At 36.7% G+C, this 15,611-nt stretch overlaps 1 protein-coding gene across 1 annotated transcript in view; it reads right to left on the reverse strand.

The window, feature by feature from the left end:
* The window catches only part of dia (diaphanous related formin 1), a 120,186-nt gene extending 111,924 nt beyond the window's left edge, over positions 1–8,262 (reverse strand). The window contains exons 1-2 of the mRNA XM_071584724.1: positions 8,080–8,262; positions 7,692–7,800 (exon numbers count right to left, since the gene is read on the reverse strand). Of these exons, the coding sequence (XP_071440825.1) occupies positions 7,692–7,724 (33 nt within the window). The 5' untranslated portion in view covers positions 7,725–7,800; positions 8,080–8,262. The remainder of the gene's footprint in view (positions 1–7,691; positions 7,801–8,079) is intronic.
* Between the last annotated feature and the right edge of the window lie 7,349 nt (positions 8,263–15,611).

Raw genomic sequence — 15,611 nt, forward strand, 5'->3', positions numbered from 1 at the left:
AACGCATATTTCACCAGGAGGAGACGAGAAATCCAAACGAGCGCAGAAGCTCGAGGCATGCGCGTAGAGAAACAACGTAGGCGAGTCCCAGAGGGATATATATGTATGGTTATTTTTTCTCCGTGGCCAAATTGAGGGTATACGATGCGAGGAGAGGGTGGGTAGGAGGAAGATAGGGAATAAGTGGATCGCAACAAGTGTCCGGCCCGGCTGACGTTAACGTGAAGTCGACCACGCGATCTCGCAGAGGGACCACCCTCCACCCACCATCTCCCCCTCCCACTCCGCGTCCCGTCCCACGCCCATCCTCCCACCGACAATACGCAAATTAATTGCCTCCGTTGAGGACCGCACCCGCGCTCGGGAGATCCCGTCTTTTGAAGCGGGCGATTAGGACCACAATGCCCGCACGGTTTATGCAAATTCACTGATCGATCCATTCCATTTGCAGTCAGGAGAGGAGTTGGAAAGGGGGCACGGAAAAAAAATCCTTCGGCGCGAAATGTCCGACGAGATGACGATCAAAAACGGGGAAGGCAAGAAAAAAGTGACCTGAGGAGATCTACCCATTGAAAAATCATTTCCAATCCACGCATAGAGATTTTTATCTTCTTTTTATACTAAATTTAAGGAGCATTAACGATGTGAATACGTTGATCGGTCATACATCCATCCAAGGGAAAGGCCCATTTCTGTATTAGGATTCACCATTATTTCTTATGAAGTCTGTGTCCTACGTAATTGACCTAGGCGAGGAGGGGCAGACAACAGCATATGCGCGTTCGGCAACGGGAAGACTACGCCCGTCGGGGAATGACTTTAAATTATGCCCAAGAACGAACAACTGAGGGGTTTCGCGGGATATTGAAAAGAAGTGAGACGAACCGTGCACATTAATGTAATTTAGTATCGAAACAACTATGAAAATGACATAACACAGACTTCTGCTGAAACCCACTGGCGCGCAAAAGAAGTTGAAGTTACACAACTTGAAGAGCCCATAGCTATCCGAAATGATGGAAAACTATATACACGTAAGCATGCAAAACCTGCCGCATATTTAGTGCGCTAGGTGTGCCAAGGTGTAGCAATTATGAGTCACGTAAATAATTGACGGAAACAGACTTGAAATGTTGATCACCATTTTCGTACAACACATCAATAAGCGCATTTATACCTACGACATCAATACTTCAACAACACTCGAATATCGAGTTGCTACGACTTTAATGAGTCATTAACTGCGGGAGAAAACTACTTAAGACAGATATAAAACGAAATGATTACGGTTGAAGGATTTTTCCCAGTTACATTAATATTTAACTGGAAAAAGTTATTAATTAATATAATCCAATTTTTGCATTTACACTGAATACGACTACGTCGGTGTCCGAACAATGACTTGACATATGAACGACAATGGGGGAGGGTAATAATAGGCCTACTCAAAGCGTATTAAACTGCTGCTATTACAGCTACTGCTACTATTACATAGAGATGGTTTAGTTTCTGAACCCTCACTTTCCAGTTACGAAAAGGACAAATGAGTATACAGCTAGCAACCAAATTTTTACATCAAATGTTACTCTCCTTCATATTTTAAGTATCTTTTGGACCAGAAGATTTCAAAATCTTTCTACGCACCCGATAGAGATAGTCACTTCCGGCCTTGCTGGCATGAACGCTAGGACAAGTGTTAAAGAGAGTGCTTACTCCAACAGAAATTATGCTTGAAGTGCATATTAGGTATAGTATAAGAAACAAATTATCGTACTAATAATCACCATTAAATAACTAGACGGTGGATTTATTTGACATAGGTTACACAAACTTAAATAGATACCATTCCCAAAAAAAAAACTAGCCCTTCCCAACGGACACCGATGCAATATTTATTACCGAAAAGAGAAGGACCCGACAGTGAATAATAATAGCGGGATAAGTACGTAAACGTAATGATTCCGTAAGAAGTGAAAGGCGACTCTGCTAAGGTTAAGCCTAGAGGAGATGCAAATGAAACTCCAATGAGATAAAGATAAAGCAAACCACAGGTGGAGAGCCACGAACAGAGAAATTGATATGCCATTTAAAAAAAACTAAAGATTGAGGCGATGCAATCTTTTACGCGACTCGAAAATCAAACCACACACACACACACCCCTCCTCGTTTTGCCGGCAAGATGTGGTTCAGAAATGACATAAATGAAACGCGTGCATTGAAACTAACACTTTCGTAACGCATCGAACGGTCGTTAAGTAAACTGAGAGAAACTGGACCATGAGGGTAACCTGGACAATGAGATGATTAAAAACCATAGGATGGTTGCTAGATTACTGGATTCAGATTTCCTACACAAGATTTATAATTGCAACATCCCCTTCAAGAATCAATGAAATTAACTAAGAAATAACCTCAACCATACGATTATGCAATTCTGTGGAACAAAAGTTTAACGCAAAAAAAAATAAAATTATACACAAATCAAGGATAGAAAAAGCAATGATGTATGAGTTCGAAGTATGGATAAAAAGTAATGGCATGCCACAAAGCCTACTGAGAGCGGAAATGGCATTGGAGAAGATGCTGCGGTTTAACCTAACTTATCATGTTAGAAATGAAGAAATACGACGACGGACCGCAGAGGAGTACACAATCATAGGTACAATAAATGAAAAGCAACTAAAATGTTATGACCATCTACGCCTCATAAACGAGGGCAAGAAAACCACTGAAGGCTTGGAACTGGCAGACGGAGGATAGGAAAAAGAGAGGTCGGAGGCCAAGGAATAAATGGCAAGAGAAAATTTGAAAGAGAAATGGCCAAACAAAAGGACTACAGGCCTACTACCTGTAAATCCCGGAGATATAAAAAATGGCGTGCAGAGTGCGAGAAGCGGCGAATCTAAAAATTCAAATATCCATATTTAAAAAAAAATAAAATGGTCTGTGAGGATCATTCTAGCGAGCTCAACAATATTGGCGATTCTTTTAGGCTTGGGGTCTCCAGCTGATGAAAAAATGCACAGGTATGCGCATCTTTTTTGGGAAATTGATTAATTTATCCTTACGCTAACACTCGAATGAAAAAGTTAAGGTGTTATGACGCGTAGTTAAACCTCACCCTTAATACACGCACATCATTTGGGATCCTGCGTAGAAGGGTCTAATTTGTAAATATATAGACAAAATTTATAGTAAATATATCGGATGTATTATAATGATTCTCTAAATGTGGAGAGGATATTGTTCAAAATTTAATAAAAAGTGTTATCTGGAAAGAAGTGTGAGGTGAAATAGGATGTGTGAGAATAGTGGTGTTCAATACATTGGTTCGGCTAACTGAAAATGTAAGGATATAGGAAATTAACATAAATTGTCTTATTGTTTGCGACGATGATTCTAATTTTTCCAAACACCTTCGTTAAAATAAACATTTTAGTCCTCCTCATCCCTCAAGTGTTAATCATATGAAAAGAGGTCAAAAGATAGATTTCTTAGAACTATTTTAAATTGTTAATAGCCCTGCATTCCAGTGTTACACTTAGTAATCACCACGTTTTCTCTTCCTATTCTCCCCTCCTACATATTCGCCAACTTCTCACGGAGCGGCAGACGTCCAAGAAGTGGGAAAGTGACTTTCTAAATATCTTTGTTTACTCGTCTCTTCCTTATGTTATCAGATTGTGACTTCATGTGGAGACTGACGCACCTTATCCCTCGATTTATCTCTCCCCCACTCTCAGAACAATCCAACCAAAAAAATCCTAAACCCCCCTCTTCCTAATACCTACGAGATACGGGACCCATTCCTAATATAATCTTTTTTCGTATACTCGTATACGACCACTCATCTGATTCGTCACCTTGATAGTGGCAGATACGAGGTGTATACAATAAATTAGTTTAGTAAAAGATGTTTAATAACTACTCGACTTTGATAAAAAATAAATAAATTGATATTCCATGGCAAATTCGCTCAAGGCAGTTGCATAGTAAATGTGTGTCGAGGAAGCTGGTGAAGTGCTGTCATTGAAAAAACATCTTAAAACCATGACGGAACAAAATATCCGAGCTTATAGAGCATTGTGACGTTACAAATGATGTTAAATGACGCAAAAATTTGTTTTTGTATTCATAGTCTAAGCGCTGGTGGGCCGATACGTTTCTTCGAGGCTCGGAGGTAACGCCTTAGTGGATAAGCCGAAGAAATGCGTATCCAATTAAATAACCTGGCCATCGAAAAAGTGGCCGCCTAAATTTGTAATAACTTTCGATTTCGACTGGAATATTAGCCCCACTGCAGATTATCTCAGTTTTCGAGGCACCAAAACATTAACTTAAAAACGTAGCCGCACATAGAAAGGGCGCGCCCTCAACAAGTTCATTCAAATACGATCTTAGGATGAGGGATCCATTTATTCCCACAATGAGAGAAGAATGATTTCTCCTTCTTCTCGTCCCTCCTCTTCATGTGTTTAGGAGATATACCGACACCACTCCAAAGATGAAAGGCGCCCGACCTAAGGCCTCCCGAACTCATCCGTCCCCTGAGTCTAACGAGTGACTTGCGTAAATGAAGATTTTACAGCTGGTAGCTCTATACGTATATGAAGATACATTTAAAAACCCCCCAACGCCAACAAATATTAAACTTCAGAAAATTTATCTGCATGCCCCCCACGTCATCCCAATCCGAGGATTCCTTTCCCCATTGTCGCGAAAAGCCTGTATTTAGGTTACAAAAGGAAAAGGTCTCTTCTGCTATTTCTTCTGCGCTACCCTATCCTTTCACATTCTTAAAATGTTTTATACGTATTCTTGTTCCTGAAAACCCTAATATTCGGTACCTTGAGAGCCTCTTCCTACACATTCACCTGAGACACTTCTAGTGTAACCCGTCTTCTCAAAACATTCTCCTCTCACCTGATTGAATCTGTTAAATATTTCCTAGTTTACCCTTTTTTAATTGAGTAAAGGTAGGCATATCAACTTGAAACTCACGTAGATGTCATGGTCCAGAGCACATGTATTTTAAAAGAATTCGGAAGAGGATATGCCTCGCGCAGCTTGAGTGTCGCAGCCGTTCACTATGTACAGCAAAATACGTACTCATCCCAGACATTGTGAGAAGACTCAAGAGAATATATACGCGGAGAAAAGTTTTGTTCATTCCATGACGTATAAAATGGCTTAGGAGTATCTTCATTAATATCAAAATCAGCTCACCTAAACAACATCCCTTGTGGCGGAGATTTCCAGGGACGACAAGTGTGCGTTGCGTGAACTTTTAACTCGGAATCGCAATCATTAGTGAAAGAGACAATTCCTCACACAGAGTTTCCCTCCATACTGCCGCAACTACCTATAATATTACTGAATTCCAAATAAAACTCATAACTATGGATCAAAATTACATCAGCAATTGGGATGGCCTCTAAAAAAAATTATTCCTACAGCCCAAAGCTGGCATATCCTCGTGGTTAAGATCCAATACCAAAGGAATTGTGACACTCTTCATTTTATTCTCCCAATTCCTTAATACTCAATGAACAAGGCAAACCGAAAAAAATGAAGGAATCAATGATTGAGTAGAGAAGTATTATTATCCTTGCCATTTAAGTGCGAGTTATCACTCGCAAATATCATATGTACTTCAATATGCATGAATAAAGGAAGTATTAGGTCCAGGCAAAGAATTAAGCATTCACATTTGTCGTTGATATGACCAAAATGACCACCATACATATAAGTAGGAACAAAGGACGCGTCATTGCCCTCATCGTAAAACGTTCGGATCAATCAATAGGATTAGGTTTGCGTGCTGCCAATTGCAACACTCATAGCCATAAAGTTATCAAGCTGCGGCAAAAATTTAAAAAAATATCGTCACAGTTTCGGGCAAACATTTGGGTCCATTTTCAATACTGACCATCTATAAGGGGTAACGGACCCTTAAAAGAACAACCAACTTCTTCTAGGAAGTTTCTAGATCTGCCTCTCTAGAATTACTTATCTGCACCACAAAATAAATTTCCTTTCGTCGCCAATTATACTCAGGCTAGTCAATTTTGTCTGTGAAGTCAAACTTGACCTCACAAACTTGTGTCTCAACCAACCCGGAAATAACAGGTGTGTACGGCAAAAGGCAAAAAAGCCTATTTCAAATTTTAGACATTTTTCGCAATTCACAATAATCACAGTATTTACAATAATGCTGGAATGCTGGAAAATCTTCCACTTGCCAACCATTTGTGAGGTACATTAGCCATTCAAAGTTATCCGTGAATGACAAGGGAAAACTGAAACGAACGAGTTCAAAGATATATCAGTACCCTAAAGGTACCGAGGAATAGCAGATCCTAACACCAAGTTTTAAACACACATCAGAGCCAACACATTCTGAAGACACTAGGAAGCGAAATATATTTTCATTGCAAACTAAGAATGGCGACTGTGCCATAGATTGTAAATACATTTAAATGTACATCACAGAATGGATGGGATGGAAAATGGATTGATCTGGTAGAGGACACGAAGAGCTTAAATTCGCATAGATTGACTCGTTCTGTGAAACATTTCGCTGCCAGGTGTCATACAACTTCTTCCTATTACTAAACTGCAGAGTACGAAAATAAAATATGCCAACTCGTTTCTCGGATAGAATCTCGTTTCCGCATTGAAATTGCGTGCTCACATATTTGCAAAATTCCTTCACTGTCTCACAGATTAGGGGCGGTGTCATTACAAAATGTTAACCAACTATCTTTTTCTATATAATTATAAAAACGAAATTCAAGGGGTCAAAGCACTATCAAAATATTGTACCGGCAGTGCTAATCATTTTAGGCTTATTGCATCCAAACTCAAATTTTGGATGAAATGTAAAGCACAATTATTTGTAGTAAAGGAGAATATATTATAGCAACGTTTATTGAGGGACAGGGCAAATTCTGGGATCGGCAATCTGGAGTCTTTGCCACATTAACAATGGAACACCCCAAAGAGATCTTAAAGCTTATACAAACACACCGTCAACATTTTATTTGAGTAAGCTACATGAGATCAATGTAGCGCTCCAAATGAAAACAACTTTGCCATCCTCATGTGCATATGAGATTAAAAGATACCTGCGTAAAGTATGTATATTACCAATTCAGAACGAAAGAACTACCCGGAAGTGTTGTCACAGCTCATTGCAATGGATTTAATCCCAGCGCCTAGGTTCGATATGTTCCATTGGCGAGAGAAATGGCCCGTTACTTTTAAGGGCAAACGAGACGGAAAGAAGAAGAGGACTTCATTTCATAAAAATAATGGCAATAATCACCTTGTCGCAACTCGAGTTATAGCTAACATGGAATATTTTAATATTTTAAAAAAATTACAAGATATTAAACCAACAAGTCATTTGTCTTTTCGGGCAACAACGTACATTACTATGTCAGTTTTTACCAAAGAAAATAGTAGAAGTATGCATGTACCAGATGTAAGCATGAATGAAGATTATCCACATACCAGCCAAATTATTATCGTGCATCTCTCACTCACACTAGACTTTGAAAGTAATGTTAACTAAAAAAGTAATTTATAAGCTTAAAAATCACAAATTTTAAAAATAAGAAACCCTCAGAAATATTTTGCGTTCGCTCTGAAAAAACGGTTCGCCGAAAAAGATGAAAGGTATACTCACAAATCCTGACTTGGCTTTTTCCTGCCTGGACATTGTAAAACTATATTTTCCTTTTCCCCACAAATCCAAACATTGTCAATCTTAAAGCTGTAGAGGCTCCGTTTGTATCCTAAGAGGAAGGGATTCCCAAAATTAATCATTCACATTTGACAACAATAACACGCATTCTCACAATACCGTTAAAGTTGCCTATGGGTTTCAAAATACGCAATAAATGTTCATGCAAAAGGTTCTACAGTCAAAGAGAACTGAATTAACAAGATATATCCATTACTGCGAGAGGTAAACAATCGCTCAATTACATTTACAACTAAGAATTTGTAAGTTCATCGACAACTAGTCGTCTGTACATTTTTCATAAAATTTCTACTCGTTCTAAGTTACTTACCCGTGGTTTTAAGTAACAGCAAATCCTACAAGTGGTTTAGTATCCAAGAATAACACTTTGAACAAGAAATAATGCACACGACATGATTTAAAAAACCTTATAAAGAAAACTCTTAACGACCTTTTCAAATCACCAACGACCGACACAACTCAAACGCGATATGAGATCAACTAGCGACTTCAAGTTCTGCCACAAGCTGACTTTCTGTGTAATCGAGCCAGTATGGCCAACAGAGAGCTCTTATAAAAAGTAATACAGAGAGACAACCAATTTATGTGAGTTTTGCTGTTTTCCTCTAAAAAGGTTTAAATAAAATAAAAAATGTTATATATCTCATCATTGCGTCAAATAACTTAAAAATTACAATATGTTTGGTTCAAGAAATATTCAAAGGTAGCAGCACTTGTCAAATTAGCTCTTTGAAATACGTCAGTGCGAATTTTGAATTTTGTAAACACGAATGAAAAATAATATATTAACGAATATTTATTAATATACGTTAACATATATCATTAACATTGTATATATTAATTTGTATTTATAAATGGATATCCAATGTTAAAATTCAGTTACATTTCTCTCTCACATAAGTTTTGCTAATAATATCTCGAAAAATAACAAACAAAAATCCTTTATCAGACAAATAAAATTATTTTGCAATCCGTAAATAACTTTATCTGTGTTTTCCTTCTTAATAACTTTTGTGAATTTACAAACTTCCGTTTACTTCAACAACATTTTTGAAAATTCACATTGAGGGAAAGATAATTTTGAGTGGCAATCTATGAATAATTGGCTGACAACAGTGATATCGGATTGAAACTATGGTACCTAACCATAATTTCAATAAAATACACTTGATTACAATTATTTGTGTTTGTATCATTATCTAGCACGGAAGTATATTTAGTATAAATTTCTTCAGATAAAGATATTGTTGATATTTTTACTCTAAAGGCATGCCATTAATCAATATATGGGGGGCTCATGGTAAGGGAGTTAGTGAATAAAAACAACACTATGTAAATTTAAAAAGATGAACCTCACTCTGACAAGAATTCTTTCTCAATCAAATACTTTAACTTAATCAGACATATTACATATCACTACTCCACTGACACTATATGAATGCCAATTTGCAACAAAATATTTTCCTAGCATTCGTAATCAAATATTATACTTCCATTCAAGCTGGGAAAGAAATTATATAGATGATGATTTCTAAATAACCCATGTCCATTTCCTCTGTTGTCTCTAGTCACCTAACCAGCACTACTAAGAAGAGTTATATAGGTTCATAAATCAAGAATAATTTATATTAACAATGCGCAAACTGGATTCAGAATTAAAATATCAACTTCCAGCAAAACCAAGATATTTTAGCCACAGCAAAGATGACCAGCATTACTACATCTTTTGCTTCTAATAGTATGCATACTATGCTTGCTATTCCTCTCTCTATAAATGTTTATGAATAATGTTTTGGTGACCACTAATAATGTTTTGGACTAAATTGGTCGAAGCAGTATGGGTATGAAAAGATTTGCATGAGACAAAGAAGCTTTCACAAAGAAGAGGAAATTAATGGCAGGGATGTTGAGCAAGGATGTCAAGAAAAAATTAGATGGAAAAAGTGAAATGGATCGAGAGGAAAACAAATGAAGAGATACTAGGCATAGTGTGGGAGGAGGAAGATTTTGGAAAAAATATAAAGGAGGCAAAGCTGGATAAAGAATATTTCGAAATGCAATGGAATGTTGAAGTCTGTAACAGGGGGTGAATAATGGGCAAGTAAGGAAGAAGAAGTATTAGAATAGGCATGTTGATGAAATGAAGGGAGGTAGAAAGCATATAGTATTGAAATACTTATAGTTTAGGAAGTCAGGCTGTTTTATTTGAGGCTAAGAATTGTCAGGGAGTTAAGTTTGTGTCCTTTCAAAATCCATCTTAATGGAAGAATACCAGGACAAGGATCACACATGGAGATTTCTTTAGATGGATGTTAACTGTCAGTTATAAACATTTTCATATTCTTTTACTCCAAAACTAAGTTTGAAAATGTTTTGATACAAACATATTATTTACATCTGCATTCCATGTTACTTTCCTATAATTTATCCCTCATAGTCTTTTCCTAATAACCAGGGCACAAAAAGGAGTCATTTGTGTCCACAGTGTGGGAGTCATTTCAGATGTGAAAGGGTAAATATTTTCTGTCATACATCCACAATTTTCCAATGGAAAGAAGAGGTTAGCTGATTAGTAATATCAAACTTCTTCCATGACAGCAATAGTTTTTAGTTCAGATAGCTTTCATCCAAAGACATGTTCAGCACTAAGAAACATGATAGGTTGTATTCCTTAAGACATGAATATGCTTGCTTACCTGCATTCGGACTAAAAACCATGCAGGAAATAAGATATGTGTAACTTGATTGTTTAAAAAATAACATAATACAAACTTAGATAAAATAAGATAGTCAATTGACTTAGCTACCTAATCTGTACATTTATTTCAGGTTTAGAGACATTCTTAGCTATGGGGCCAGGTTATTAGAGATTAACTGACAACATACACTTTCTTTCGATGCCATGGCCAACCTAAGAATACCAGCCACAACAGCAGTATAACTGTCGATGAGAAAAGCTCAAGGTTGCACATGAAAAACAAAGTAGCCCATAGTTTGCCAAACCAAGAGAAATGGTGGAATATACATGTATTCCTGGCAATATCATGTAATCTGTTGGACATCCAAAGGACCAACATTTAAAATATTCTTTGATGCATCTACCATGAAGTTGTAAGAATATTTATACAATGCCACATTCTTACCTCTACTGTTATCTATCCATTAAAATTCTCCATACTTTATTTATATATAGATAAAAAAGATTTATTCGTTGTATTCTTGTTCGTTTGGTTCCATTTTTTTGGATTTTTTCTTGGCCATCATTAGTGAATTGAGATGATTTGATATCAGGGTGTCCACTCAAACAGTAAAATGAAATTCTTGTTCTTGTCTCTGATTTTTAGGACTTAATGAATGTCAAACAACTAGAACAGAGCATTTCAAAACTTGTCAAATATTTAGAGATGAAACAAAATGAGTGGGTTGTTCTTTCACCTTATGGGTGGTTACTGAATAAGATATCCACAATTGCGAATGTTCACATGCATTGTTTGCCTGAATGCTTCATGCAGTTATGCAAATGATAGGGATTCACAGCCTGCATCACTCAAAGCAGAGAAGTATGAAAGAAGACCTAATTCTTACTTTGCATTTTCAAAATGGTAAACAAAGACAACAATTAAAAAATAGTGCTAGCCATTTTCAGTTCAAGCTATTTGCATTCTCTTTCAAATGCCTTAATTAATTTCAAGCTTCTGCTAATCTTTCCCATAAGTCCTATCTCCTCCATCACAAAGCATACTTCATTCATTTAGCTAGCCCTCGAAAAGTCAACACCAAACAAAGGAGCAACATCATACAAAATGCCAAGAGGACAACAGTAGCAATTAAAAATGGACATAAAAGGAGATGAAATGAAACATTGGCATGAATGAAAGGTACACTGCACAATAAAAAATGCATGCCAAATGCACATCAAATTGCAATATTAATTTGATATAAAATCATATATCATGTCAATCAATTATTATATACCTAATATTAATCATACATAAAATAATTATACATCAAATCATTCGATATGATCAATATTGTGTAATATTGATTTGCTTGCCCCAACCTGAAGCTGGGCTGGTGGGGGCGAGCAAATCTTGGGAACTTTGAGTCAGTATTACTTTAATTCTAGTCTTCCTAGCATACCGTGCATCAGATGATATGGTGCCATATTTCCCATTAAATATACCTAAACGGTGGATAAAGCTAAGATAGGAGACTTCCGTCAGCACCCCAGCAGTGGTTGGCAAAGTCATGGAAGGGGTAAAAGACAAAAGAAATAACGAATTGAGATAGGGGAGTGGTGGAAAACATAAGTCAGTTGATGAAAATTTGAAGATACTAGAAGATTGAAATACATTTTCACAAATTTCAGGCCTTCTGGTCGAATTCCTGAGGAGCCTATTTCATAGGTTTTTCCTGAACGGGTGGTCACACTGTAAAATGCTTGAATAAAAATATGGCTCCTTTTCAAAAATTCAAATTATATAATTGCATTTCATTGCTCTATCCACATTGCAGTTTCAAGCTAATTTTTAAGGCTAAGCTAAGCTGATGAAATTTCTGGTCGAAGTTCTAGAAACTTGGCCAGAAGATAATTGATTGCTGAGTCATAGTAATCAGTAATAAAGTCCTTGTTTGCACAGGGAACTGGAAAGATATAAAAATATGACAAATCAAAAACCTAAAATCTTGAAATTACTAATAACAGCCAATTATGGCTTTAATCAGAACATCATCTCATAATTAATTACAGTTATAAGTACTCAATTTCAACATTAACAGTGGTATTACCTCGAATAAAATATCACACCTAATGTTTGAATACATTTAAGTTTTGCATTTTATCCTACCTCTGCATTCAAAAGAATAACATCACCCAACATACTTTCATTATCATTGTACGTGCATCTAATTCGGAGCACTTGGGCAGTGACAGATAACATTTTTATGGCTATGTAAGAAACTCGAAGAGATTGTTTAGGCAATAACAAAATACAGTAACTTATTGTTTTTCCTCCCCATGAGTGTACTAATTTTTAGGCCATGAAAAATGATCCCATCATAACTACTGGATAAGTAAACTATGTACATTTCCACAGTAATTTATTTAGTCACCACCATTTTCAATGTATAGGCATCATCAGAAATATGATATAATGTTAACTATGTATCAAAACTGGTAGTCATAAAACAAATTTACTTTGAAAATACGCATTGTCTACCAACGTGTATTCAGTAATCATGAATTTCTACTAAGATAAGCCTCAGACCATTGAGCCTAACATACTTTCCGCCCCATAACTAACCTTACTTGATTTCTGGGTCCCATTCACCCAGTCTCCACAGGATCAATAATATGCCATCAAATAACTTTTCACTCAAACATCCTTATAACTTAAAGTCATCACATTTGTATGCCCTGCCAGCTATAAAATGAAATATCAACTCCAGGAATCCTTATTAAAAGATATCTAATTAGGGACTGTCACACTGTGACCTATTTTAGGTTATCCTGTGTAGGCTATAAAATCTTTGTCAACCAGGATATTGTAAATTGAAAATTCCCAAGTATTCTTCTTGGCTAAACCTAGCCTATGTTACTTGGAAACAGTATTTACCAATCATGGAAAAACTTGGTCCTCAAGTATTATCCAGTTAACAATTTTTTTCATGTACCTTAAGTTCTAGGTGGTTTGTGTAATAAATGCACGAACTGGTGCAATCTGGCTGCCATGATACACACTATAGCCCCACCCAATTGTGATGCTAGTTGCCTGAGACCAAATGAGCCATCTGGGCTTGGCAGATCGTTGCGCTGTGTGTATGGTGCTAGTTATGTTAGTTTCTGTTGTCCTTGTTTTTACTGATTATCGAAAATGGAAACACGAAATTTCATGAAGTGCGGTAAAAGTTATCAAGAAATTACTGAAATGTTGACAGCTGTTTACGGTGATAATTCTCTGAAGAAAAAATCTGTTTTCAAGTGGATTAAATCAAAACAAAAAATCAAGGAAAGGCCGATCAAAAATCAATCACGCTCCTGGTTTTCTTTGATGTTGGAGGTTTTGGTGATTACAAATTTCTTCCTCTAGGATGAACAGTAAATGCATTCTACTTTACAGTTCTCAAGCGTTTGAGAGATTGCACGCGTTGTGTGCTACCACATGAATCAAAGAGGATGGTGGGATCCTTCACCATGACAATGAACATTCAGCATTGATTGCTCACCAGTTTCTGGCAAAAAATTCAATTACCATCCTTGATCATCCTCCTCATTTGCCAGATCTTGATTAGCACCCCTGCAACTTTTTCCTCTTCCCAAACTGCAAAAATGTGGTGAGGGGACATCACTGGGAAGATGTGGACACAATAAAGCAAGAAAACTAAAAAGCCTAACTGCCAAGGACTTCCAAGGGTGCTTTAAACAGTGGAAAAGAAGATGGAATAAGTGCATAGCAATGAATGGAGAGTACTTTGTGGGGGACAAAATCGATGTAGACGAAATTTTGCAAAATAAAACAGACCTTGTACATACCACCAAGCAATCATTAGGAGGGAGGAGTTGATAGGGTATTGGATCAATTAAGAGGACATAATCGCATGTGCTCCTGCAGGGAAACATTTGATAGTGATGGGGGATTGAAATGCAATGGAAGGTGAAGGAAGAGATGGTGACGAGGTGGGGGACTACGGTTTAGGTACCAGGATTGACCATGGGGAAAAAAAATGAATTCTGCAAGAGATAGGGAATCACTAACACTTAGACACCACAAAAGGCTTGTATATTCATGGAAAATGTCAGGGAACTCAGAAAGGTATTAGTTATATTATATTACAGTTAGGTACAGATTTAGGAACAGTGTCACACAGCTTCCCACGAGGGCATGGGGACTCTGACCATAATTTAGCTGTAATGAAGTGTAGCATTCATTTCAAAAGGATAAGGCAGGGGTGGTGGTTAAGAAAATTGAATGCAGTCATTAACTGGAATTTATATTTAATGAATAAGTGCATGGCAACAAATGGAGAGTACTTTGAAGGGGACAAAATTAATGTAGACTAAATTTTGCAAAATAGTTTTTATGGCCTCAGTTTGCCTACTTATTGGACAGTGTAGTATTTATGCATGAATGCACAACCCTTGTCTTGAGGCAAGTTCATCCTTTAGCCTACACATCACCATTGTCAACTAGTTTTTAAATCATTGTAATTCAACTGAGATTGATCATAACTATACTTTTGCTCCTCTTGCAATACACAGGAATGTGTCTATATTGCAAATTGGTGAATTTTATTAGCAATGAAACAATTTCAAAGTGTAAAATCATTCCCCTTGACTGGGATGATTTTTACAATTTGAAATTGTTGCATTCTAATGCTTATTAGTAGATGACTCTGTTAAAAGTTACAATTATGGAATTTCCCAGAGTTTCTTAGATTTAAAATTTTAAAGGCTGATTCAGTTCCTCTGGGGAGAAAGTATATTTCATACAACTTTGAAAAGTACCAATTTCACCATCTCCATGAGGATATATCCAAGCTACCCTTCTTTGGAGGTCAACTGATGAAATGCAAGGGTAAAATATTTGGAGGGGAGGAGGTGTAGGAAGTAATCTTGCTGCCCAAGCATCATATGATATGATGATCCCATATACCCATATGACTAAGCTTAACATAAATGAGTCATTGTTATGAATTCATGCCAAAACTGATTATCACCCAGAACACTTGAACAGGTGGAACAATACTAGATTTTATTACTGGAGATGAAAATTAATATTTTATAACACCTAACGATGATTACAAATTATAAATAAATTCCAACTTCAATTACAACAATCCAGG

This window comes from Hetaerina americana, unplaced genomic scaffold (genome assembly GCF_022747635.1).
Source record: "Hetaerina americana unplaced genomic scaffold, ioHetAmer1.1.p SCAF_2, whole genome shotgun sequence".
NCBI lineage: Eukaryota > Metazoa > Arthropoda > Insecta > Odonata > Calopterygidae > Hetaerina > Hetaerina americana.